General features: G+C 38.0%; 1 protein-coding gene across 1 annotated transcript; it reads right to left on the bottom strand.

Annotated features, from left to right (window-relative positions):
• Window positions 1-935: 935 nt before the first annotated feature.
• Window positions 936-26,308, bottom strand: FAM91A1 (family with sequence similarity 91 member A1). Its single transcript, XM_066566137.1, has 24 exons — window positions 26,114-26,308; window positions 24,305-24,389; window positions 23,465-23,616; window positions 22,603-22,660; window positions 20,986-21,053; window positions 19,666-19,779; window positions 18,538-18,628; window positions 17,923-17,985; window positions 16,714-16,820; window positions 15,912-15,950; window positions 15,692-15,804; window positions 14,682-14,800; window positions 14,182-14,294; window positions 13,892-13,978; window positions 13,353-13,485; window positions 12,558-12,706; window positions 12,009-12,143; window positions 9,730-9,843; window positions 8,757-8,829; window positions 7,410-7,559; window positions 6,832-6,939; window positions 6,450-6,573; window positions 5,353-5,422; window positions 936-4,030 (listed from the first exon to the last, which is right to left on the bottom strand). The coding sequence occupies exons 1-24, from the start codon at window positions 26,183-26,185 to the stop codon at window positions 3,854-3,856; spliced, it is 2,514 nt and encodes an 837-aa protein (XP_066422234.1). The 5' UTR covers window positions 26,186-26,308; the 3' UTR covers window positions 936-3,853.

The raw sequence follows: 26,308 nt of genomic DNA, 5'->3' as shown, positions 1-26,308 counted from the left end.
TGCGTACCTGGAAGAACCCTGAGCTCAGCACCTCACTGCAGACCCTCAAGGACTTCATGTCTCCAGGCCATTCCCACACCCTGCCCAGCCCCAGCCTGCTCTCACCAGGAGGACCATTTCCAAAAGGCATTTTTTGTACCAAGTAGCTCCTAAGAAAGCAATTTTGTTTATCAAAGTCCCCCAAAGCCATTTCCAAGAAACATTAAGAAGCTTGGCTTTGTTCCAGGGAATTGAGGGAAGGATTAACATTAGCTTCAAGTGCTGCACAATAAAACCAGATGCATTTCTTTGTGGTCCAAAAGGAGCCTTGAGGTCTATCACAAAGACAAAGCTAGAGACACACATTGGGAGTGATCAAGTGGAACAAATGGTGAAGAGGAAAAACATATAAAAAGGTAGTTACATACACATTCTCAAGAAAATCCAGGCTAGAATAAAGGAAGGTTTAAACACAGGAGATTATTTGATGTCTTTCATCATCTATGTCTGTATTTTTCACACTGACATCAGATTCATTGCAGTTATACTGCTAAAATTAATCCTTGGCCTGCATTACCTCACATAAACAATTTTTGTCTCATTTTTTTCAAGTTCCTAGTCAAAAATGTCTTTAGCCAATGCAAACAGGCCAGGCACCACATGCACAAGTGCCTTCAAATACCCAAAAATCCAAAACTACAGGTTTAGGTGTGGCTGAGGGCAGCATGCACAATGCTCTCAGCCTCTGAAGAGAAGGGGAAGGACAAGTACCTGGCTGGGAAAGATGACACCAGAACAGAGACTTTGCACTGGGGAAACTGCATCTCTGCAGAACTGCAGGTGTACTGGGGAAAAATGCTAAATGACATTTGGTGGGCTTGAGCACTGCAGTGACAGAGGGACATGACTCTGTGCCCAAGAATAAAACTGCTGCATGAGAAGGATTCTGCACATGGTTTGACCTACACCACAGTTTATTTGTAAACATTTGTTACATGTGTCAATAATTTAATTGAACACAGACTTTGTACAATTCAATGTATAATATTAACAATGACACACTAGAAAAGCACAACTGTATTCAGTTACAGTTGTACTTAAAACTTCCAAAATACAAACCATTTGAAACACTGAACAAGAAAGTAAGGGAAAATCTGAAAACAATGAAGGAAAAAAGTGCAATAAACCATGATCAAAAAAAACCTGAAAACAAACGTAACACACTTCTTAGCTGGCTCCTGAACATCTTCAGGTATATCCATCTAGCTTCAATACTACTTGGGTTGTGCCAGAGCACAAAGCCAAACTGTCTTCAAGCTAAAAATCTTGCTGAAACAGAAACTTAAAACAGCTTTACAATGTGTAATGCATGTGATTTTTTCCCCCAGTCAATAAAACTACCTGAAGAAAAGAAATTGATTTAATTTGTCTTTATTTGCAATACAATATAAAATAGATTCTTTTGGTATGAAGATCTTTGAGACCTGTTGGGTTTTTACACCATATTTAAAACAAAAGTCACATAAGTTTGAAGCCTCTTGACCATCCCAATCACTGTTGCTGTAATAGAGTTTCAGGAATTTCAATAGACTTCTTTGGTTACAATTTATTCAGTAAACTTCAGATATGCAGATTTGAATATTTAAGCTCCTAAACTAGTGTTGAAGCCCCTAAGTAAGAGTGGCTTGAGTTCTAACAAACTGCAACACATCTGGAATTCTCACCATTAACTGTAAGATTTATGGGTATTAACCAACTCTGAGGAGCAGACTACTTTTATTGAGAAACTTTACTTTAGACAACCTAGTAACAAAGGATAATATCCTTCACTTAGCAACACTGAAGAATATGCAGTGAGAACAGTAAGTTTTCATCTATTTTCAAACTTTCATACAACTTGCACTATCTTCACTTTACATACATGGATAGTGCATGGCAAAATTTAATACAATACAGCAAACTAGCTCACCCACTGCAGCTCACAGTAGCACTTAAAGTAACACCTATAGCCCTGGAAGTGTAAGCCATCACTACTGCTGAATTCCTCTACAGTGCCAGGTCTTGGCTTCATCTCCATGTAACAGTTCTCACAGTAAAGGTTTTCTCAGCCATTTATAGCAGATTGACATCCAATTCCTCTTCAATTTACTTTGGAGGAAATAAGGCAACTTAAAAACCGCTATAGAGAGTATGTATGTCCAGTACAAAAAGTCACAGTAGTGTAAATTATCAACTTCATATGGGTGATGTAACTGTGATATATGCAGAATGCTAAGTTCAGCTATTGCTGGTAAAATTCCAGAACAAAACTGATGTAAGAAAGCAGCACTGAGCAAACTGAAGCACTACAGATTTCCAGTTTCTTAGAGGACAAGTCCTATGCTTACACTTCAGGAATGTACACAAAGCCAGTGAAAAAGAATGGGATCTTCACAGTTTTAAATTAAGTCACTGCATTATCCTATACATTTGTACTTTTGTCCTCTTCAAGCTTTTGACATGCTTTTTTAATGCAGGACAAGATACAAACCCAAATGTTGCCCTTTTCACCTTGCTGCTGTTCAGCACCACCTGTGCCACAGATCCTTGACCCACTGTGTATTGCAGGACAGTAATGGCAGGATGATTAAGTCTCATTTTTAGTTATGACTATTTAAAACAAGGCAGTTCTAGTAAAGAAGGGAGCTAGCAGAGAAGTCTTCACAAACTACATTGCTTGTCCTCCTTGTGTGCTTGATGGAACAGAATTTTTTAAGCTGGCAAAAAGTTGTTAATACCTAATATAAACAAAGTCATGCTACATAAAGTCATCCCCTACAAACAGAGCCAGAACATGATTTTAGATGAAAAAGCTTACTGTTAATTTTTTTTCATGATCAACAGCTAATAGTTCAAGGAACACAGATTCACTGGATTTTCTGTCTTCACATCCTCTGCTCTTATCTTCCTTTGCTAACAACTGATGTGAAAAATCAAGAGCTCTGTTCTTTCAAACATTAATCAACAGGACAGAACTAGTTATCTACTTTAAACTCACTTTATGACAACAGGAATTTCCCACAGGAATCATCACCAGCTTCAAATTACAGCCAAAGTCTCCCAGTGGGATCAAATTTCAGACACTCCTGGTTTCACACCAAGAGGAGGATGAATCCATTATCTTTAAGAACTCTGCAAACAGAGATAACCACCTCAGATCTTCCACAATTCCATACCTCCACCAAATACTGACAGAGATGGAAGTGCACCACTCATCTTCAAAGTGGCCTTAGGTCATCAGCAGGACACTGAGTCTGCACTAACTCAGCCTCTTCCTTCCACTGTATGATTTGTCAAGGCCCCACCGTTAAGCTGAACTACAGAATTCAACAATCCTTAATGCCCCATATCATCATGATATTTTTATTTAATCAGTTGGTATCACTGAGCTCTCAGAGGAAGAGCTAAGTCTCTTACCTTTATACAGAAAAAATTTCAGTAATACAGTACAAAACTAAACAGAATTTATGTCTGAGTAACGAACATAGAAAACTACTATTGCAATTTTGTGGTGACAGCATAGAAATTTAACAATCATCAGAAAGCCTAGAAAGGGCATGTTTAGTTATAAAAGAAAGATTGTCTCAAGATAAAAATAGTGCTGACAGCTAAAAAGCTCTCTGTTGCAGCAAGATATGCAGTAATGAGTAACAAGTTCTAGACAGTTTAAGTACTTCTCCAGTACTGCAACACAACACATTTTGTAACACTATTTTTACACGGGTTATGCTGCAGCAGCAGCATACACTTCTTAGTGGTTGGCACTAGGAATTAACCATAATAGAAGAAAGGCATTTAGTGATCAATACACAAGAACCTCTATTTGACCTGTTCCCTAGGTGTGGTTGAAAAGAACTGAGGAAGAGGCCCATCCATTCCATTCAGATAAAACACCTTCTTTGAACATGAGATTCTTGGCAGGAAGAGGAACACCCATGTCTGCAGAAATTGGCTGCAGAAGTGAACTTGAAGAACCAGCATCATGGAGCTGATCCAGCGTTGAGATTCCTTCCTAAAAGCAAAACAAAAAACTGTGTCTTACAAACAAAGAATATGACAGGTTAATCTAATCTGCAAATACACTCTGAGTTTCCAAAGTGTGTTACTATAATTCAGTGAATATCAAATATTTATCAAAGTAAAAACAGAATAAACAAAATAAAGTAAGTATACAGATGCCTCAGCTGCATCTTTCCATGTAAGATTTGGTTTTCAAGAAACCTTCCGAGAAGCTTGAGACTTAAAACTGAAGACCTAGAAAAAATGAATGGAAAACTCTAAAATCTTCAGGACATCTATCAGACTGCTATTTACCATGCTAAGATGGATACACATATTGGGAGGAAATTACTTGACCTTATGCTGAGGGGTATCATTTCCCAGAAGTTTGGTTTTCTCATCCTAAAACGCACAGCAGCACCTTTTTTTTCCCTTTCTATGGCCATCATCTAGAAAGTGTATCTCAGAGATAACATCTAACACATTAGGACAGGAGCCACTTGAGACTGACAGTTGGTTTCAGGGCTTCAAACCTACTGGGAATCTCTAACATTCTCATCAGGAAACAGTTTCAGGATGACACCATCCATAACACTAACTGGTTCAGTAACCTGCAAATTCATTATCTTATTGAAAACAGAGTTTTAGAGAAAAAGTATCATAATACAGAGCACCTAAGCAGATTCCATGTTACACATGGCTTGCTTCCATGCAGAATTAGAGCAGGCTGCAGACCTGACATTCCTCTTTGCTTACTACAAAAGATCCCTCTTTCCTACCTACACTCCTAAAAAATCCTTCCACAGTCTGTAGTTTTACATATTTACACTCATTGAACACTAAGGTCTAGAGGATCTTAGGACAAGTACAAAAGTAACTGGCACGCAATCCATGTTAATATATTTTGTTTTTTAATATGGAAACATTGATTTGAGAGGCAGATACATTTAGCATCTCCCTGCTTTTCAGTAAATCTCTCCAACATATCCAAGCAGCCACCACATAACCACCAGAGTAGGCTCTGTTACAACAGAGGAATGAAGGACAACTTTGCTGAGCAAGTGCCATAAAAAACAATTAAAATAATTATGCAGTGGAAGCAGCCACAGAGTTGAGTCAAGTTTTAAATGAGGCTAAAAAAGGGATAGGGAAGTACTTCCTTTGTCTTTCAAATAGTTCTTGAGTGCTTAATACAGTCACCATTTAAAGAAAAGGCAAATAAAACAAACCATGTATGTTTTCATACACCCAAGAAAGGCAAGTAAGAGGGCAGAAAGGATGATAGGTCATACAGAACAATTAACATAATCTAACATCTGGATTATTGCTCCTTACCTGGAATGAATGAACAAAATTAAGGACCTGAAGAGACAGCTTTCTACTGGAATGTAGGAGTTTTTGAAGGCTGTAAAAAACAAAAGAAAATAAGCCATGGTCAAGGTACACAATTTTTTACCAGTGAAATACCCCTGTAATAACTTGCTCACAAATAACTCCAGCAGTTTCTAACATCATGTGACAAAAGCTTTCTCACATAAAGCTTGATAATATTGTCATCACTGAATAGGTGCTTGACTCATCTGCTTTGAGTCTAGTCAGGTAAAAGCTATTTTCCATACCATTTACACTGAATAAAATGAAACTACTGCAATTGAAAAATATTATTTTATGTAAAATAAGTAATATACTAGACTCATTCTTATCCAGGACAGTCTGCTAACATGACTTTTAAGAAGTTTATTAGTGACACCCTGCTAAAAACAGGTCAACTACTATAATAATAGCCTTAAGCCTTCTTTTCAAGCAGCCTTACTTTTGATTTCCAGAACTGTGCCTTAGGGGAAAAAAAAACCCACAAAAAAATCCACAAAAAGCCCCACCAACCCCCTCACAAAACAAACAAAGCCCAAAATCCCATTGTTGAAAGAATAATCTTTCATAAAGAAAAGCTGCAGTAAAAAGCATTAGATAGCTGGATCCTAAGCAATGACTAAGCCATGATACCAACTGTAAAGAAAATTTCCCTAAGAGCTAAATGCATTTTATATCAAAGCATTACCAGCAAGCTCTCGTCCCCCATTCTAGAACAGTTAGGAGGAGGAAAAAAAGCCTGTGCTAGGCTAGGAGAGGAATATGAGTAGGAAGGCACCCCAATTTACTCTTTTCCTGATCTGCCTACAGACAGTTTGCAACAAAGAATTAATTTTTGCTTTACAGAAACTATAAAAAAAAGCCTAATCTTAGTCTTATCACAAGTGAAGACTAGTTGTACACATGTATGAGCCAAAAAAACCTCCCTTACACATCAGAATTAGCTACTCTATAAACATAGCTCAGTTCTGGTTTATAGTCATTGAGTTGTAGGTATCTCTTTTTGCAGAAGCTCCAGACACACCATCTGTTAAACCTGCAACCAATAAATTACAGCTCACCTTTCTTTTCTACATAATCCGTGAGTGGCAATTTTTCTGCAGACTTTCTGATTCAATTCAGAACTGAAAAGTGGAATGCCAAAGCATAATTCCAGGGGAACCCATTCCAGTTCAGTTGTGGGTACTACAGAAAGAACAAGAGATAACCAAAGTGTAAGAAAAAGAAAGCAAGAAAGCTCATTCTGGGGTCAAAAATGTTAGATTTGGTTCCCTAGACAGCTCATGCTTTTTAAAGACAGCTCATTTACTGAACTGCTCAAATATTTAAGGGAATCTGAGGAGAAATTTCGCATTGGACTTGTCCCAGAGAATAATCAAACAATGAATTCACATCCTTAAAAACAAGGTAATATTTAGCACAAGCCATTTGTCATGTTTTTACCTTCAAGGCTTTGCCTGACTGCAGAATCCATTGAGGGTTCTTCTATTACCATCTCAAATGATTCTGTGCTCCCATTTACATCTGATCCTGATGCCAGTTCAGTCTCTCCTAAAGGCAAAGTAATTCTTACATAAACATGCACATGAATAGAAGCTTAGTTACCTTTACCCAAGGCCTATAAAGCTATAAAACTGGAAGAAGGGATAGGGAGAAACATAGGGATGGACTCATTTTAGGACTGAAGAGTTATTTAGGGATCCTCAGCACTTATGAAAGTTTAAGCTCTGGCATATAAAAATGTTACAATTTATTTTTTTATAATTAAAAGAGTATTTCTTCCCTTTATTGACTGTTATAGTTCAGTTATTTATCAATCTCTATTTGGTATTTCTGAGCCAGTCTTAAAGAAGAATTAGGAAGTAAGCCTACTGCCAATAGATTTACACTCAAAATTAGTTCCTATCTGTGTTGGATAGTATATTGTAAAGTTACAAATCAAAGAATTTAATCCTTTGCTCAAGTGACTGTATGTGAAATTAAGGGGACACAGATAAAAAAGACAATTACTGGTAACCAACCTCTTCCATCAGAAGCATCACTCAGCTTTCTGTTAGCATGTTGACTTGAAGGATTCAACATTGTGACATAGCCACAAAAATGCTGCAAGTCCACTTTGTTTCTCAGTATTTTTAAAGCTGTATGAATGCCCATGTTCACACGAGAGAAGTCTAAGGAGGAAACAAAACATATTCCAGTGTACTTTAAAAGAGGCCTCCCCACAACCATGTGGTTCTTCTCTAGGCCAGGGTAAGTTTTTTATTTGGATTTTTCCTGCTTGTTTTCCTGCTTTTTCCTGCTCCATCTTAGTGATCACATTATTAGATATGGGATAACACCAAGCATGAGGTGGTATTTTATAGTATAGTAAGAGAGCCAAGGAGAAAGAAAAATACAAACAAAGATAATCTCTCTCCTACACAGACAGCAGAAATGGCAAGGTTCAGCTAGGAATCAGGGGTCCAGCTCTTTCAGTGTCAGAGTCTTTTATGGCAGATGCAATGCAAGATACATGCCTCACATAGCTGGAATTCTGAAGAATCAGAATACAGCATTAGAGCTTAACAAGAAATTTCAACACCGAGTTGTTCATGTCAAAACTTGAGAGATTCTAACTTCAGGGTTTCTTCCAACTTCATACTAGATGAAAAACCAGACATATCAGAGACAGGAAATATAATAGTAACAAATTTTGAACCTAGTAAAAACTAAATTAGGAAGTTAGTTTTAGTTCTACTTGGCCCAGACTTTTCTAAGTGGTGGCCTAAATAATTTTAGATTTTGTACCTGGAAATTCATATTTTATGACTACTCTCACTTGGAGAGGTTATAGCCTCAACCTCAAAAAGCTTCTCTCCTTTTCACCAAGGAGTAATAAGAACTTATTAATTCCTGCCTTTCAAAATCAGTTGAGCTAGGCAGACTTTGAAGGAATAGATTTTGCTAGCAAAACTTTTCCTGAGGAAAAAACCATGATAGTAGGTTTCTGGTGCTAATAATCAAGGTAAGTTTGTTCAGTTTTGGCCTCACCTGTCTTACAGTTAAGAAATGCTCAATATAATATTACTTATAAAAGATTTACTTATGCAGTTAATAAATATGCTAGTTAATAATTCTTTACATCTGTGTTAGGAAATAAGTGAGGCCAAAAAACACATTCTAATGAGGTCAGAGAAGATAGAAAGGGGAAGGTCATATGTCTAAGATCAGAACAGACTTGTCAACCATTTAAAACTTTCCGTTTTCTCATATGACTCATAAGATCAACAAAATTGTTTGAAAAGGATTATTGCAACCTTATTGAAAGAAGGTGATGTGCAACAGATGTACAATGTAATGCAGAAATTACACAGAAGATGATCCATTACCTCCCTGTTGCTCAGCTTCATCAAAAGGGAAAGGTATGTGCATTGTTTCTCCCATTCCATGCATGCCATGACCCTGAACATCAAGAAATTAAATTAGGAACAGAAAAATTACTCATCAGCTTAGCTCAGTCCTAATTGTGCTCCTTTTTAAGGAGTAGCACCCAAGCTCATGAAACAAACTAATAGAGGTATTTTTGCATTGAACATCTTGCTCAGCTGAAATAATTGAAGTACCCCACCTTTGCTCTTAAAATGCATGTGGTAAACACAGTGAGGTTAAGTTTCATTGAAGAGGAATAATTTTTCTCTCCAATTACTGGCTATAAAAATATTTTCAAAAGGCTGAGCACTTCTGGAGCAAAGGGGACTTCCCACTCCTGCATACAGAACATTTTTCAGCAGTCACAGGCTGCTTACAAGCTGGCCTTTGAGAACATGTAATTTTATGTTTGCTACAATATTAAACATCTATTTATTTAAATTATTAATTCTGAGAGTTCAACTGAACCAAAGAAATTGATAAGGAAACAATTTTAATTCTTCCAAACAGAAAAACCCAACTTATTCTGCTTGTAATAAACAGCATGTTTTGTTCATAATTTACTGTAAGAGCCAAATACCAAGCAGTCTGAAAAGCTGTATTTGTTAAATAACAGTTCATAATACCAGTCACTGCTCTCTAAAACCCTTGTGGACCCTTCACTTTCATCCCAGTTTACTATCTCCCCTACTTTAGCTACCAAAACTCATTATGCTTACCCATTATACAATAACACATACATAGTGTGAATTCAGTTCAAAACCTGTGTCTTAACCACCACTGAATCACAGCAGCACTGCCTACAAAGTTAAATGTATTTTTTGGCTCTTGGCAAAAGTGTAGCCCTTCTACATTGTTAATATCCTCTACCACAGAACAGGTTAACTCAAAAAATTATGCAGGTTTTCATCATTTATACAGAGCACTCTGTACCTGAATCAGAACAGCAGAATGAGTTAAAGCATCATTCAACATTGTGAGCACATTTGAAGTAGGAACTACTCCTGGGTCGTGACCCCAAGACGTTACTAGTAAGCGATCATAACCCTGGAAGAGAGAAATTAAGAGTGTGTGTAGTAGCAATGAATTATCCAAGCATATAAAGTGAAATATGAGAGCTAGGCATTAGCATATCATTACAACTAGGAGGTTGTTATAGGTAATTACAGCTCTACAGTGCTCTACTTGTAACCAATAATCACTCATGTTTGTATTCTTGGTAAAGACCTTTGAGATCCTGAGGTTTTCCAACCTCAAAGTTAAAATGCTCTTTTGGACAGGAAGTATCTGTCACCAAATCCTGTAAAAGTATGTGGCCATTGCAGCAGCCTTCTAGCAAAGAGGAGATGAATATAATCCCACATAAATTTAAAAGCAAAATATAAGCTGGATAAACTAACACTATCAGCAAAGAACAAAGATAAATCAATACCCAAAATATCTATCAAGGACAGAGTGGGGAACAGGAAGACAAAACCACAAATAACTTCCTAGTTTCTCAGTTTTCAGGATTGAGTTCCACTGCATCTCCATAAGATTTCCAGAAATATCCTGACAATTCCCTAAGAAAATGAGGTTACAGAACAGCAGCAGGAGAGAAGCACTCATATTCCCATAGAGGAAAAAAATATCCAGACTGGGAGATCATTTAGATGAAGAAAATCTGTCCTGTCAGCACACTGAAATTCATGCAGTATTTTGAAGTTTTCCAAGGCTACCATGCTGAATGCTTCTTTACTAACAAAAGTGCACAGTCCATACATGTACAAGTGGTTTAAACTAATGACAAACCAGGGTTTGAATCAAGGTCATCACCAATGGCCTTAGAAAATGCTTTCTGCTCTAGAAGACTCGATTCACTTAATCCTATGTGATCCTACAGTAAATCTTAGAAATACAGGTAATCTACAAAACTTTTGAAATCATAAAGGGAAGGGACACATGAAAGGTTTGAGAGCAATCTACAAATCCTAATGCTAGAGAGGACTGCTGATATAGGTACACCAAAGAATGCACTCCCTCTCTGAATGTCTCCACACCTTTCTAAAACATTTAATTCCTCACGTATCTACAGGATGAAAAAAGTGAGATGAAAACTTTAGAGGCCTCTCTGCACTTATAAAATTAAACAATACTATTTTACAAATTCCACTGTGAACAGCAATACCCAAACACTGCTAAATGCCCCCAGCATTCCAAAGCAAAGTCAATAGACGCAAAGATTTTTTGGTTCAGGCAAGATTAGAAGCTGTCATGGCCACTTCCACCAACATTTGTCTAGTATAGAGAACACCCAGCAGTGCTCCTTTGTGCTACATTTGTCTTTACTAGTATCTCAGAATGAGAGAAGGCAGCATCTGAGATCTTTCAGGCAGAAGTTGATCACCTGTGCTGTTTTGTGGGACTCCTTGCCAAAGCACTCTATGGATGATAAAAAGTTAGGCAGATTCCAGGCTGGAAGGAATTGAGGAAATCAACACATCAGTGCAGAGCCAACAATTCCAGTCACAATCTCTGTGTACAGAGAATCACATGCAGCCAGGGAGATCAAGACCAGAACATGCAGGAGAGTGGAAATGTCTTAAAAGGAAGTATTACATAATGTGCTGCTTCTCCCTGCTGCCAGACACTGCTACAAGTCAGGTTATGGGGCTAGGAAGACCTTTTGTCCAACCTAATGCAACCTTTATTAAATTATTCTGTCATTTAAATTGTAGGAACAATTACACCCAATAACTCCAAAGTCTCCAGCACAGATTTGGACAAACTGAAAGTGATCATGTTAGCCATCTTCTAAACCAGGAAGAATTGTATGTAGAAGTGATGTTTCTTGCACGATGCTAGGAAAAAAGCACAATATGCTAGGTCTCCATCTTTCCACACAGCTCTTCTACATTTTTCTAACACCCTCTATGGATGGGTTAACAAACCTCAATTATTAAGACAGCAGTGCCACATTTTACACTTAACTTGAAAGGGGTGGCATTAAATATACTGGAGTCACATTCTGACAAAGGGAGAGATAGAAGCAGCATTCCTTTATCAGAACTTCAAAAGAAAACAAATCAAGATGCTGCACAAAACTTGCTTCTAGAAAAGGAACATCTACAATGAACTGTACCTCTGACTTCACCTGTTTTCTCTAAATAGCATACAGGATATCTTTGAAACACTTGGAGAAGGAAGGGAGAGTAAATCCACACACAGACTACCTGAAAAACGTCTGGGAGTTTTCGAAGACGTGTTCCTTTAGAGAGCAACAGGGAGGGTGGTCCTTGTCCAGTTATATGGTATATATACAGCTTGAACCAAACTGAACTGACTTCTGGTATTGCAGGCCCAATATGCTGAAGAGAGATCATTCAAGAAATTATAAATAACTTCAGATTGCAACCATCACTCATACAGATTTAATTTAAGAAGAAACAGTTTAAAAGAAATACAAATCTAGCTTTTGAGCACTGAAATACAAAGGTATTACTCTCCACTAACTATATTCTAGGTACTCAGTCCAGTGACACAAGAGTATTCACAGAAAGCTGACAGTAACGTATTTTCTGTAATTCTAAATTCAAGAACAAAATATCTGTCACTGACTCTAAATTGAACAGGAAAACTCTTACTAAGTTAAACAGAGTTAATTTACCTAATATTCACATTTTTACTCAACTCAATTTTTCTTTTATTAGATTAATTACAGTGATATACTACATATTAATGATTTTGTCACTTTAAAAGGGACATCTGACAGATTTTTTCACCTGGGGTGTACAGCTGCTAATAGGTCGAATTTCATTGGTGAGTGGTGCCATGGAAACCAGCAGAGTGTAATTTTTGTTGAGAACTCTGCTGCAGGTAGCTGGATCCAAACCAAGCAAACTCTCACATCGTAGCAGGTCCAAGGGGAACCCTATGTTCAAAACACAAGATTCTTAAATTATAATTTAAAATGGAACACACAAACAGAAACTATGATTTCAGATTTTCTATTCTCTGCTAAGCCATGAATACAGCATTTCCCACAATGAAGTTTTAAACAATTGGGCTAATTTTAATAAATCTGTACAAAATTTTAGCAATTCTAGGTATGAGGGCTGACACTGAACTAATTCCTCACCAACTAACTGAACACAGGAAATAAACACAGAGATACTGAGAAAATTAACTTAGTTTTAAAAGAAAAACCTAAAAAATTGTTCCCGTTAGAAGAATACATTCCTTTTCATGGCTTGAAAAATGTTTATTTGACAGAACACCTGACTCTTCTATATGGTTTTCAGAAGCATGTGATTTGAAACAATCTCTCTTTCAAGTTCAGCTTGTCTTGCCTTTATTATGCTTTAATCTGTTGCTCTGGATCTTCAGTGCAAGCCCTGGCAATCAAATCTGTCATTCAACAAGCAAACCCAGTAACACAGGCTCAAAGGATGATGAAAAATATTCCAAAATACTTAAACAAGTAGGATACTGACTGCTACAAGAGCAGCAAGGGCAGAAAGCTGTGTCCATAGCAGGTAAGTAAACCAATTTAGGATTTGCAGATGTGCTGACAGTACCATTGTTTGGCTGATCAGGCTGCACAGCCTGCGCGCCCAGGTCTTTATTGTGCCGCAGGAACAGGATCGTGTTCCTCAGTGTAAGGGCGTGGTCAAAGTATCGCTGTGCTTCCCCCTCCCCTGTGCTCTGAACCTGAACAAGAAACAAAACAAATGCAGCTGGCAGGTTGTTCACAAAAGAACCAATCACAGGAAGGAAAGATGAACAAATTAGCATTCTAAATTTTTGTAACTGAGTAATAACCCTGCAGGTTTTATGCAAAGGTGATCTACAGCAAGTATTAAATGAAAAGCAGGTCTTGGCCATGCTAGTGGAATAGTCAAAAAGTAGACAAAGACAGATCAGAACCATGACTCACTCTTTAGGTAAAGGACAGAAGTATCCAGTCATCCTGACTGGTATGAAATGATACAGCAATTAATAGCACTTCTACATGATTCTACAGTTGTCCTTCTAGAATTATCTTTAGAAGGTGAAGTTGGCCCCTTTAACACTTTAAGTGCTGAAAAAGCATTTTGTCAAACATGTAACAATTTACCTTTTCTAGCTCCACCAAGAAGCTGTCAAGACTCTCATCTGATAGTTTCCCAACTTCAAACATAGTGACTGCATGACTTTTCAAGTTCTGAAACAACAAAACAAAACTGTCTTCTTTGAGAACAGAATGGGCAAGAAGTTGTGCTAAACAAAATCACCCCTTAACAAATAATACAGAAGATTTTTTTAGTATTTATTTTTTAAAATAAAGCAGTATTATATTGATGTCAAAGTAATTTAAAGCTTTGCATATTTATTCTTGGCATAATACATCAAATAATTTGGACATACTGGTGAGAGATTTCCCATCATTAAAAAGGCAGTGAGAGTAGAATCAAACAGGAAGGCAATGCGCTTTGTGTGTCCACTGGACAGGTTCAGGCTGCTCACACTGGCTGTTTCAGCTAATAGAAAACAAAAAGGAAGTAGATTATCACACTTGTTTTATTTAAAAATAGCACCATTAAGGAAAAAAAAAGGAAAAATATACAAAGTAAACGAAAATTCCCTTATTACTACTAAACTACTGATTAGCTTAATTCAGAAGTTGGTATCTTTGTGTCAAGTTTATATCCACAATACAGATCAGTCTCATCTTCAAAAAGAAGTTATTTAGCTGAAAACTCTTAAACCAAGAAGTAGACACCACCTCCCCCACTGAGCAGTCCATGTGACAAAAGGATCTACATAATCTGTGTTTCTCTTGTTTCTAGACCTGTTTACAGCCTACACCACTCTATAAACACAAAATAATTGATCCTAATGTATTAAGATTTACTGTTAGTGCTAACCTGGATCATCTTGACTGTTGGTATCTGTATCTGTGGCTGATGACCCAGCTTCCTGTATAGGACTTCTGTTTTCCCCACTGTCCCATGAAAGCAGCATCTTTTGAGGATCCAAAGTACTCCTATTAATGTGAATTAAAATCCACATCTATCGGTCACTGCAGCACCAGAGAAGTATCTCTGCCTTCCAGTGCTAGTAGTCCATGCACAGGCATACCCAACACATGCCTTTCCATGTCCAAGCCCTAAATCAGTCAAGTTTAGTATCCCTCAAGGTCCTGCTTTAGCTTCAGCACAAAGGTTTATTTGGGGAGCTGGAAATATCAGACTGTGAAAAAATCTTAAAAATCAAACCACCATCATTGAAAAATCCAATGGAAAAAAATCTAATCCACTCAGTTCTCACAGTCTGAAAAAGCATTAAAAACAGGCATAGCAGTAATTTCAAATGGCTTAGCAGATATTGAACTAAAAGCACCTAACAATTCTTAATGAATGCAACTTGGCATTTCAACTTGGAGAACTCTGTTGACTGGTACTAACAGCACTTTCCTGGGAAGTGATATAGATGCACACTTAGGTGAGAGTGTCACTGACAGAATTGCAATGGGTCCTGACAGCAAACAAGCAAACTCTATGCACATATTTACTGCCAGCAGTGCCAAGAACCACAGCCTCTATAATAGCACACTGACAGCTGTTATTTCTGGTCCCAGGAGTCTAAAACAAATACATTCTCTGCTGGCATCTGAGTAGCTAGGTACCTAAAGGTCAAAAAGCCAGCACTAAGTAACAGCACCAAATGGAGCACTCTGAACTTACAGGCTGAATTGCCATTCCTCATCCTCAGATTAACATGAGGATCATGTATTCTTGTCTTTATACACATTAGAAAGACAAGTGAGACTTGTTATTCCAGAAGTCTTAGAAAGCAACCAACAGCTTTAAAAACAGATGTTCTAAGTTTTCCCTTCAATGAGAAAATAAGCCTAAGAAAAAGTAAAGATACTTACTTCAGTCTGTTTACAGAAGGAACATTCTTCCATGATGGATGAAGATTATCCAGGTTTATTACTTGGCCTTTTTTATGAGCAAAGCCTAACCGACAATACATGGACACAGCATTCTGCAGAACACACACACACACAGAATAAGGAGCTGCTCTAGGAAACCAAGGCTGCAAGACAGTGAACTTTCTGTATCCAGTTAAACAAATGCATTGTACATACATACCTTTACTAAAGATAAGTCAATCTCTAACACGTTTGCCAACTTAAAAATATAAAAAGACAAGAAGACCAGTCAGCAATACAGTATTGACAGGGCAGGAAATCACTATTTGTCAGATTTAGCATCTTTTTATTGGTCTTACTTCTAAACCCAGCCTATACTGGTAGAAACAATTTTGTCTGCATCAAAGATTATAAAAAAAGAGCATGAAGCCTCATAACTGTCCCACTTGAAAGCATGCAGAAGAAATATGAGGCTATCTTCCACTTAGTAATTTCTAGGCTAACCTTGTATATATCATTTTAGGTTAGTCACGTATGTCAGAAGACAGGCAATGAGGAAAACAAATCCTGGATATATTTAATGGGTATTTTTCAGGTATGTATTCAGCAAGTTTTGAGAAGATCTTATGAAAACATATTTCTCATACTCAAACTATGCTTATGCAAAAGCTACATTCCTATTTTAAGCCAACACCCTGTGTGCTTTCACTGCCAAAGAAAAAATTACTTGAACTTTTCTCACATTAGGAAAACAGACTTTGTTCCAGTTCTAACTTACATAAAAGCCTACTTTAGTCAACTCTGAATAAATTCATTCCAGCTAATGCAATTGTTTCTCTGAACTGAAGGTACTCCTTCAAGATCAAAAGCACTATAGAAGCTACAGGTTTCATCTTAAGCCTGGCAGTATGTGTAAATGAAATCACTGTATATCAACCAGTATCTCTCAGTATTTTTAGCAGCATGTTTTGGGCCATTGTCAAGTATTCCTATCTCCCAGACACAGGTCAAGTTTTACTTACCTCTGCCACATTAGTATGTTCATCTATTGAAACAAATATCTTGTACAGTAGTGTTTCAAAGTAATCACCTTGCACTCTGTTCATCACAAAACCTTCGAGTGGTGGCACTGAAATAAGATTTATCATCAAAATTACAAACTCGTAACTCAGTTTATTGAACTGAAACTGTACTAAAACAGAAAAATTAGTTTACACTTTAGTTTTCATGGCATTTGCAATTTTGAGAATTTCTCAGGCACAAAGAATAAAAATCTGAAGACAGCATATGACGTATTTAAAATTCCCCCACTCCTTAAGAAAGTAATGCTTGTCAACATGTTTTCTTACAGAAACTAAGGCCACACTACCTTCCATCATAGCCTTGCACTTTCCAGCTCATCAACTACAGATAATTTCCAGTGTCCAGCCCATAAAATTATTTTATAATGTGGATGGAGATTAAATCACAACTGTGATTGGAGTAGGACAAAAAGTATGGGTGGTGTGGGTTTTTTTCTGAAAAATCCCACACCACCCACATACTCCAGAACTGAGACTTCCAGAGCAATTATTTAAGCAGTGAGTCTCTTGTATTTAGAGGACTTTCAGTTAAATGATCTCTATACAGCAATGTCAGGTACTGGTGCATGACCAAGCTCCAAACAACTTATGCCTTTGCAGATTATAGTGAATTCAGAAACCCCTGAGACCTCTCACAGCACAACAAGCTGCTCAAAGGGCAGCCCACATGCTGTGATAGTCTGAACTCCTACACAGTCCCCAGGCACAGTCTGTGACTAATTGAGGTGACAATATCCATGAATAATAGAACTGGTATCTCTTAAACCTTACATCTGTCTGGAAAGAAGTCAAAAACCCATGCATGTTTGGTAAGGTAACTACCATTCTCTATGCTATTCTTCCTTTTCATCACAAACTTATAGGAGGATACTTATTAATTCATTCCATGACTCCCATAAAAGAATCTCATCTTGCCTAAATATGCATTCAATACAACCTAAGAATTCAAGTTGAAATAAATCCTATATACAATAAAAACAATGTTTTAATAGAATTGAAAACATTTAGTCAGTGAAGAGCTTCATAGCTCAAATGTTTTGTTTGGGCACAAACATGTATACAGACAAGCAGTTTCCAAGACAGAGAATTACAGAATGATTGAAAGGAACTGAGAAAACATAGGTATAATAACATGAAATATTTACTTACCTGCAATACAGCTGTCATCAGATATTGGTACATCAAGGTAAATAAATCCTTTGTTATACAAACCTTTTTAAATAAAAGGACAACATTTTAGAAAAAAAGAAAAAAGCATTTTTCAAAATACTGAAGATATAATGCAGACTTCCCCACCAGCCAATTCCAATTTTAAAGTAATTTTTCCTATTAGCCTCCCCAGTAGAATATTTATTTGCAATGCACAGATCAATAAACCACACCTAATACCAACCAGGTGTCACCCTAAACCAGAGTTCCTCACTTGCAGCCTGATGCAGCACACTTGGAACTCTGCAAGTACTTCCAGGACAGCACAGCAAAATGACCAGAGCTTAAAGAAGTTCAATTTAAAAAACATAAGCAAATCTTTGCCTAAATGTTAACTTAGTTTTCACCATCATCACTGTATTGTCAAGAAGTGGGGTTTTTACATTCAATTAGTTTTGCCAGCTGAAGATGCTGGCTTTGTTTGGCTACTCAGACCAGAAGTCACACACCTGGTAGCAAGGATACAAATTAAAACACATAAATTCTCCTATTTTCCAGACACTACTAGAATTTACTAAGCAAGATCTAAAATCAGAAATGTTCATTAAAACTTACTGTGAACAACATTGAAGTCTAAGGAACCAGCAAGTTGAGGACCTGAATCAATTATCTTATCAATAGCAGATTTCTCTGATGTAGTACAAATCTAGGTTAAAAAACATCATATTAGTTTCTTGTAGGAATGAGTCTATGCAACTTAATGCCACTCAAAATACTCCCAAACACTAAAGGCTCAAACCAGTCATAAGTAATTTAAGAGTACAGGGAGTAACCCACATTCCTAGCCAAAATATTTGCACTGAAGAATTTACTGCAGTTCCTGTTCAAAGTCTCTACATTTTTTAGCTTGTTCCCACACAAAATTATGTATGCTCTAGGAAAGGAAATTAATTGCACAAGAATTTGGCAAGTAAACTCCACAGTATAAAAGATTTGCTCTTTAAAACTTCCAAACAGTGTTCAGCCACACAATTGGAATCATTCTAGAAAGAGGCCCATTACAATATCAAAGTAATTGGCTTCAAAAACTACCCTGGGCTGCTGGGATGTCTGAATATGAGTAGCCTAAGATATTTCAAAAAAGAGATTCCATCAATGCTTTAAATAAGTTCTAATCTAAACAAAAAACTTCTAGAGAAGAGAATAAATCCAGATGAAATGGCTGTAAAAAAAACCACCTGTGAGAAATGAAAGCAGAATGAGGATGAAACAGTAATTCATCTCACAAGCTTTTTACGGGCAAACAATGAAAAACTAAGCAGACACAAAGAACAGAAACAAAGAAAATATGTATCAAATCCACTGCCATTCTGATAGTTAATACAGTGAAGCTGAAGATTCAGTCAAAGCTGACCTGTCAGGGCTTCAACATGAAATCTAAGAAAACATACTTTGTTGCTTGTTCCCTACAAATCATATGATCATGCACATAAGTTACAACTGGTTGATACAAAATCACCTCTACACTGTACATAGTGCAGAAAGTACAAAGGGGAGAGACAGCAGAACATGTCAAAGGAAACATAACAATTTCCATTAGTTACAATCTCAAAGATACTCATAAGAGAGTTGCTGCAAATTTGTAACACAATCATTGTGTATTTCACATGAAGGCAAGCCCCTGCTTTCAGGGGGACTATCAGTATTCACCCAGATTTAGAGATGCAATCCATCCTACACTACCTTGATGTCATCCTCAGTGATGTACCCCGCCTGCACGACCCACCACGCTTCTATAGCGATCTCCACCGGCTTCACAGGCAACAGATCGTGGGCAGTTTTCCTTCTGAAAAATTTCTGCAGTGGTACAGTCCATTTGAGAGAGTAATAAAGAGCACTTCACATGCACAGACATTTATTTACCTTTATAACAATTGATCTGTATAAACATCCATTTTTAAGTACAATATATTCACAGACTGGAGACACACATGCTATTAGCGCTGTCACTTAGTAAAAGTTTCTCTCTTCTCTCAGATCACATGGAAATAGAAAGGAAAAAAAAATTCCATCTGATATTGTTAAATCTTCCCATAAGCTCATCCATACTGTAGGTATTGCTAATTAAAATCCACATTATTCCATCGTAGTAGGATCAAGTACAAATTTAAACTCTTTGTGACATTTCTAATTTGAACAGTTAAGAGAGCACAAGTATAAAAACAGGTTATTTCAAAGAAGTTCAGTGATTCCAAAAAACACATTTTAGGAATATATTTAATTTACTTTAAGGAACAAAGCACAACATTCTTAATAAGCACAGAACTAAAAAAAATACAGTGAATGGCAATCCATGAAAGAAAAAAACTGCAGGATAGAGTTTATTTATAGAGCTAAATAGCTTCTCTTTCATTGCACAGTCATTACTTTTTGGTTCACTATCAGCTGCATATTTTGGTAAGCTTACTTTCAGTTAAAGGACTATGGAGCTACTGCAAGAGCACTTCTGAGTTCCCTGAAGAAAGGAAGGAACTGTTGCAAACTAAAGGCTCTACTTCTATCAACCATCAGAGTGCTTTCCACCTGTGCTGTTCACATCCAAGGATGTCTGTGCACTCATTACATTGCCTTAGAGAAAAACACACTGTAAGAATTCACACCTAGATGGATCACTGTTCCAAAATAAACTGGGATCTCAATGACACACATAGAAACATGGAATAATTCTTTCAGAACCAGTAGCTGTCCCTGCTTATAGTGGCCTGGAGACATTAGTTATCTGGTACTATAAAGTACAGCTCCAAAACTGTAAGATTAACAAAAATTGAAAAGTTGTAATTAATACCTTTTCCTTTACTGCACTTTAATTTTAAACAAAAAATCTCTTTATTAACTCAAGGAAACATAATAAAATTAACAATACACTACATCACATTCAATTAGCCACACTATTAAACTGACCAGGGCCCGAAAATTATTCCATTCTTCATTTCCTATGAAATAATATGGGGTAGAGGGACAGAAGGGTAAAGAAAAGGGAGGGAAAATTAAAGACAAACTTACTTTTGAAGATCTGCATTGGTTCATTAGATCAATATACTGGTTTCTTCCTATGCCAAGAAGTCTTAGACCTGAAAAATAAGTAAGGTTTTATCTATCTTAAGACAGGTTTAAGCTGAAGATATATTAAACATTCTTCAAAGAATCAGACCTTCTTCTTAAATTACTTTTTTATTTACTCTTATCCAAAATAAAAGGACACTTATAGGAGCTAAATTCATTCCATAGTCCATCTCCATTCTTTCACTGTGTACAGGTTAAGGGGGGAAAAAAAAAGAGATACCCTACCACTCAAGTCACAGGGTAGCAGGTAACAACCCAACTCCTTTCCTCCTATACTCCCACCAACAACTTCAGATTAATAGCGATAGTTTTTCTTTCCTTTAACAAAGCCCATGCCATGCACTGAATTAGAACTCTAAGAACTAGAGACACAAAAGGCCACTTAATCTTCTAAGGAATATGATTAAGATATAGTTGAGTTAAACTGAATCAAAATTTAATTCCATAATCTCTAGCCTTCGATCATTAAGGAACCATGAACAGATAGAAAAAATCTATTCATTAGTTTTAAGCCATATTCTGTCTCAGCTTTGACTCCAACTTCTAGTTCAACACTAGCATTTATGAAAAAATCTAATTAAGGAAGTTTAAGTCAATTACACTGCAGTCACTAATCTGCAGCTGTGCTAAGATAATAGAATTGTTGGGGGGCAGCAGAAATCAAACAAAAACAGGAAAACCTCCTCTTTCTTCAAACTCCTGACTAACACTAGATTCCCAACAAGCAAAATGGTGCTGAGGAAAGTTCTTCATCTGTTTCCCTGCTGTGAACATTACACAAAGGCTAACCAGCAGTTAACTGAGAATATCCTTCTAAAACTAAAACTGTTTCCAAAATCTGCAGGCTACTCCTCATCTGACTACATACTATCCTTAAAAAAAAACTTGATGAATACATACCAAAGGCAAGGAATTATGTGTTAACTATAGAAAACATTTCAGTGGCAGGTTAATAACGTCCCTGTGCCATCAGTTTACATTTTGCTCTGTAAGACTTCTGAGTATGCTATTGATCTTACGCTGTTCTCCTCCAGAGGTTGAAGGTTTTTGCTTTCCTAAGCTACTCATCCCATACCCAGATGTAATAGATAAAATATCTGGCACATCCAGAGTGTCATAAAACACCAGATCCTCTTGCCTCTCTTTTCTGGTACATCATCCCTCAATCCACACTGATGCCAATTCACAGGAGCATCACCTCTCAGTGTCCTGCTAAAGCCTTCAGCCCAACACATGCCAAGAAAAGCACACTAGGAAAGGACCAGTAGCTCAGTTTACTGATATACATCAACAGGAAATGCAGGCAAGTAGGAATGGACAAGCAAGGACACAGGCAAGGTTTTGCACCATGCCTATCTGCATTCAAACCAGCCCAATTCCAGTCCTGCCTGTACTGACAGATTTTATATGAAGGGCACACTTAATATCATTATTTAAATGTTTTTACACCTTCATTCACATGCTCATATTTAAGCAAACAGATGCCTGCAAATCCATCTTCAGAAGCTCCTTATTTCTAACTCACTGAAAGCAGTAATTCATCTGGGTAATACTTACAGTCAGCAGCAGTGAAGTTGGGTAAAGAATCATAGCTTTTTTCACTGTTCATTATATCCTTAAAAAGAAAATAAAACATCTAACTTGCAAGAAGAAAGTCATCATTTCAGAGAAGTAGGTCCAAAATTCTGCCTGTCATTTTTACTTTAAGAATGAAATAAAATTTAAACAGATCTATTAAAGTCAGCTACCTTATCAAACTTGACAATTACTTGATTAATCATTACACAGTAAGTTGAATACATTAAATGTGAGATTCCTGTTTAATGTAAGCTTTGCAAAGAAAAATGTTGGCTTGAAAGACTAACAAACAAAATCCTGTATCTCTTTACACAAAAACAAACCAGCACACAGAATTGCCAACAGTAATAACAGAATAAACAAACAACTAATCCATTACGTCTGCAATCACTATATACAAAATAAAATAAAAGCACTTCAACTATCCAACAAAAATAAATGGTTGCCAGAGTGCTGACAGAAAACAGAACCATCCTTGTTCTCATAAAAACAGATCTGCTTCAGGCTTCTCAAAAAGTTTCCAATATGGTCGAAATGAGGTATTTTATTTCCAGTTTTAAGTGAAGACTCACAAATCTCAGACATCAAAAGAGAAAGTCTGGTCTCAGAATGAGTCCCACACCAGCTCAATATGACAAAAGTCCAGCTCTTGAAAGGCTAATGGGGCAGAAGGGAAAACACTGCAGGTAAAACCAGTTCTCTACAAACTTTCCTTACTGTTTCTTTACTTCTTGGCAGACATAAACAAAACCAAAAAAACTACCTGATACTGCCTCGTATGCATTACTGGGCCATTATCAACACCTTCAGAAGGAGAACAACACCCTCCCACTGCACTCACCTCCATTATCCCTGTGTAATAGGAAAACGGTGTTACCCTCAGACCTTTCACCATGATGTCAGACAAATGATACGGATACAACATGAGATGATCTCGACTGTATTTTAACAGATCTTCATAATATTTACGTTCATCTTTCTTGACATGCTTAACTACAGGGGGAGAAAAAGTTACAATGTTCTATGATGTTCAACTTTTTAAAGAAGTGTCACAACAAAGGGTTAAAAATAGCATAATGGCAATGGACAGAAAACTACAAGTAAAATAAAGTAGTGGTGCAAGGAATTCAGCATTCAAGGATTTCTACACATGATACAAGTAGCCTCAGAGACTTTAAGGAGCAGATTTATTTAAAAGGTCACCAGGAAGTGGCCCATTGAGATAAAACTCATGCAGCTTGTCAAAAATTATCTTTTAATTATTGAAATTATTATCTGCTTTGGGAAGAAAAATGGATTCAGTCAATGTGAACTAAATTGAAAGTCTGTAAACAAGTCATAGCCAAAAGCTCCTGTGAGTCAGGATAACTGTCTGCATCTAACCTAGTGACAGGCTTAACTAGACAAACCTTCTCTTAATTTCTAGGAAAATAGCAGCAGAACTACAGCAGGAATTCAGTTCCACCTGCCAACTCCGTAACCTTCAAGAGTGCTTAGCTAGAGAAGTTGTCAAATGGACTCAAAAGTCAGGATTTTTCATGCTTTTATTATTTAGAAGCATTTGTTTTCAGGGAAGGAAGGACCTTTGAACTGGATTTGCTCTTGCAGTTTTACAGCAGAGACAAGCTTCCACACAGAAGAGTGGGGCAGGACTCAGAAGTTACTTGGCTTCTTTACTCACCTAAGTTATTCCGGTAGCGCAGCTGATTGCGGATGCTGTAGAGCACAACTTGCCTCTCATATTCCCTCTGGGAGTTCCCAAGACCCTTGAAAACATAAAGGCCTTTTAACTGACTTGCACAACCCCCACCTTGCAGTTAAACCACTGCAAAGTGTCTTATGAGGAAACATATGCAGGCAGTTGCCATTGCTCAGGGAGCCCCCCCAGTTCAACACGACAGTATGTTTAGTGTCTCTATGAGTTCAAAAACACCTTTAAATAAGTCTCTACACAGGATGCATATTTAAGCAATCATTTTTTCCTAGTACCACTCTGATAAAAAGCGAGCATCTGATTTTCATATCAGACATGATGCATCAAACATTTACCAAGCAGTCAGTGTCATTCAGCCTTGAGAAATTACCCAGAATTAGTGTAGCACAAACAAGCATGGTGAATGATGTGAAGCTTTATTTACTGCACCTAAGAAACTTTTAACACCAAAAAAAACCACACCGTGAAACAGCTCAAGTTGCAGCTTTGCGGAAGTTAAACTATCAAGTGATCCTGGGTCACGAGATTAAGGAACAAGCACAGCACGTTACTTGACTATCATGAAAGAAGATAAAAAGAGAACTTTGGTTCATGCTTCAGATGCCTTATTTCAAGAACTATCCCCTCAATATTCCCCAAATTACTCTTCTACTCTGCATCTTCAACAAGTGATCTGGGTTGTTTGGTTTTTTTCTTGCCTCTCCTGATTCCTTCATTGATGCTTATATTAAAAGAGATCCTTTAACAAAAAGGTACTTTACTGCACATGTGGGATAAACAAGAAAGCTGCACACAAACTGCAGAATCAGGTATTAGAAAAGCAACACCTGATATCAGAGACAAGGTCTGGAATTGATTAAATATCCAAAGAGGGAGCCAAGTGTTTCCTCAAAGGACAAAAATATTAAGGACTATACTAACAATAAAGCAGACAAAACAGTATTCCAGAAGGTACATTAAAGTAAATAATGCGATAAATACTAGTATATTTTCTATCCTGAATCACAAAGCCAACAATATGGCACTCAGCTGGACAGGTAAAGAAAATCATCATTTATTCTCCTCTTACGGCTCCTGGAATCTCAAACTCAAGAAATTGCATTACTCGTGGCCTGCAGCAACTACTCATCCTCTCCACCCTTCCTCTGTGCAAGAGCAGGCATTGTTCAACAGCATTTGCTTTAAAGCAGTGTAAGACTTCGGAACGAGAACCTCCTCTCAACTCGAAACAGTACCTCCTCTTTGCTATCAGAGGCCCATTAAATCCAGGCCATCAAAATTTCATGAGGTTTTCTTTTCCATGAGCCACTTGCAGCAAACAATTCTCTGCCTACTGAAACGCGGGGCTGCACAAGGCTCCGAGGGCGCCTGTCCTGGTCCGGCTGCCCAACTCGGGGGTGACATAAGGGACACCTGACCCGGCTGTTTGACACCTGCACAAGCCAAGCGAGGACCCCACATCTCCCTCTGGGAGGCCACGGCACCCCGATGTCCCCCTCTCCTCACTGAGGCCACACACACACACACACACACGCACACGCTCCCCGCCTCTCATACACAGCACACACCGTTGTCTCACCCCCTTTTCCCCACAGACATCTCGCATACACTCAGAGCCCCCTTTCCCCACAGAGGGGCCGTGCACAGCCCAAACCCCCTGGCCCCATAGAGAGCTCCACACGCCCCGCGGGCCCGCCCGCCCTGTCCCGGGGCAGGCAGGGCCGAGTGCCCCGTGTCCCCCCGCCGCTCCCCGGGCCGGCAGCCGGGCACCCGCACCTGCCTGACGCTGGCGGGCAGCCGGGCCCAGGGGTAGTTGTGGCGGATGTGGAACTCCACGTCGATGTTCATGGCGAGCAGGCCGGGCCGTGGGCCCCGCCGCCGGGAGGCGCTCCGACCCGGGAAGGAGCCGCTCCCGGCCCGGGAAGGAGCCGCTACGGCCGGGGCCGCCCTGCGCTGCCCTGCCCTGCCCTC

Source organism: Molothrus aeneus, chromosome 1 (genome assembly GCF_037042795.1).
Source record: "Molothrus aeneus isolate 106 chromosome 1, BPBGC_Maene_1.0, whole genome shotgun sequence".
NCBI classification, from domain to species: Eukaryota; Metazoa; Chordata; class Aves; order Passeriformes; family Icteridae; genus Molothrus; species Molothrus aeneus.
The sequence above is the reverse complement of the archived record's forward strand: the minus strand, read 5'-3'. Positions and strand labels throughout refer to the sequence as shown.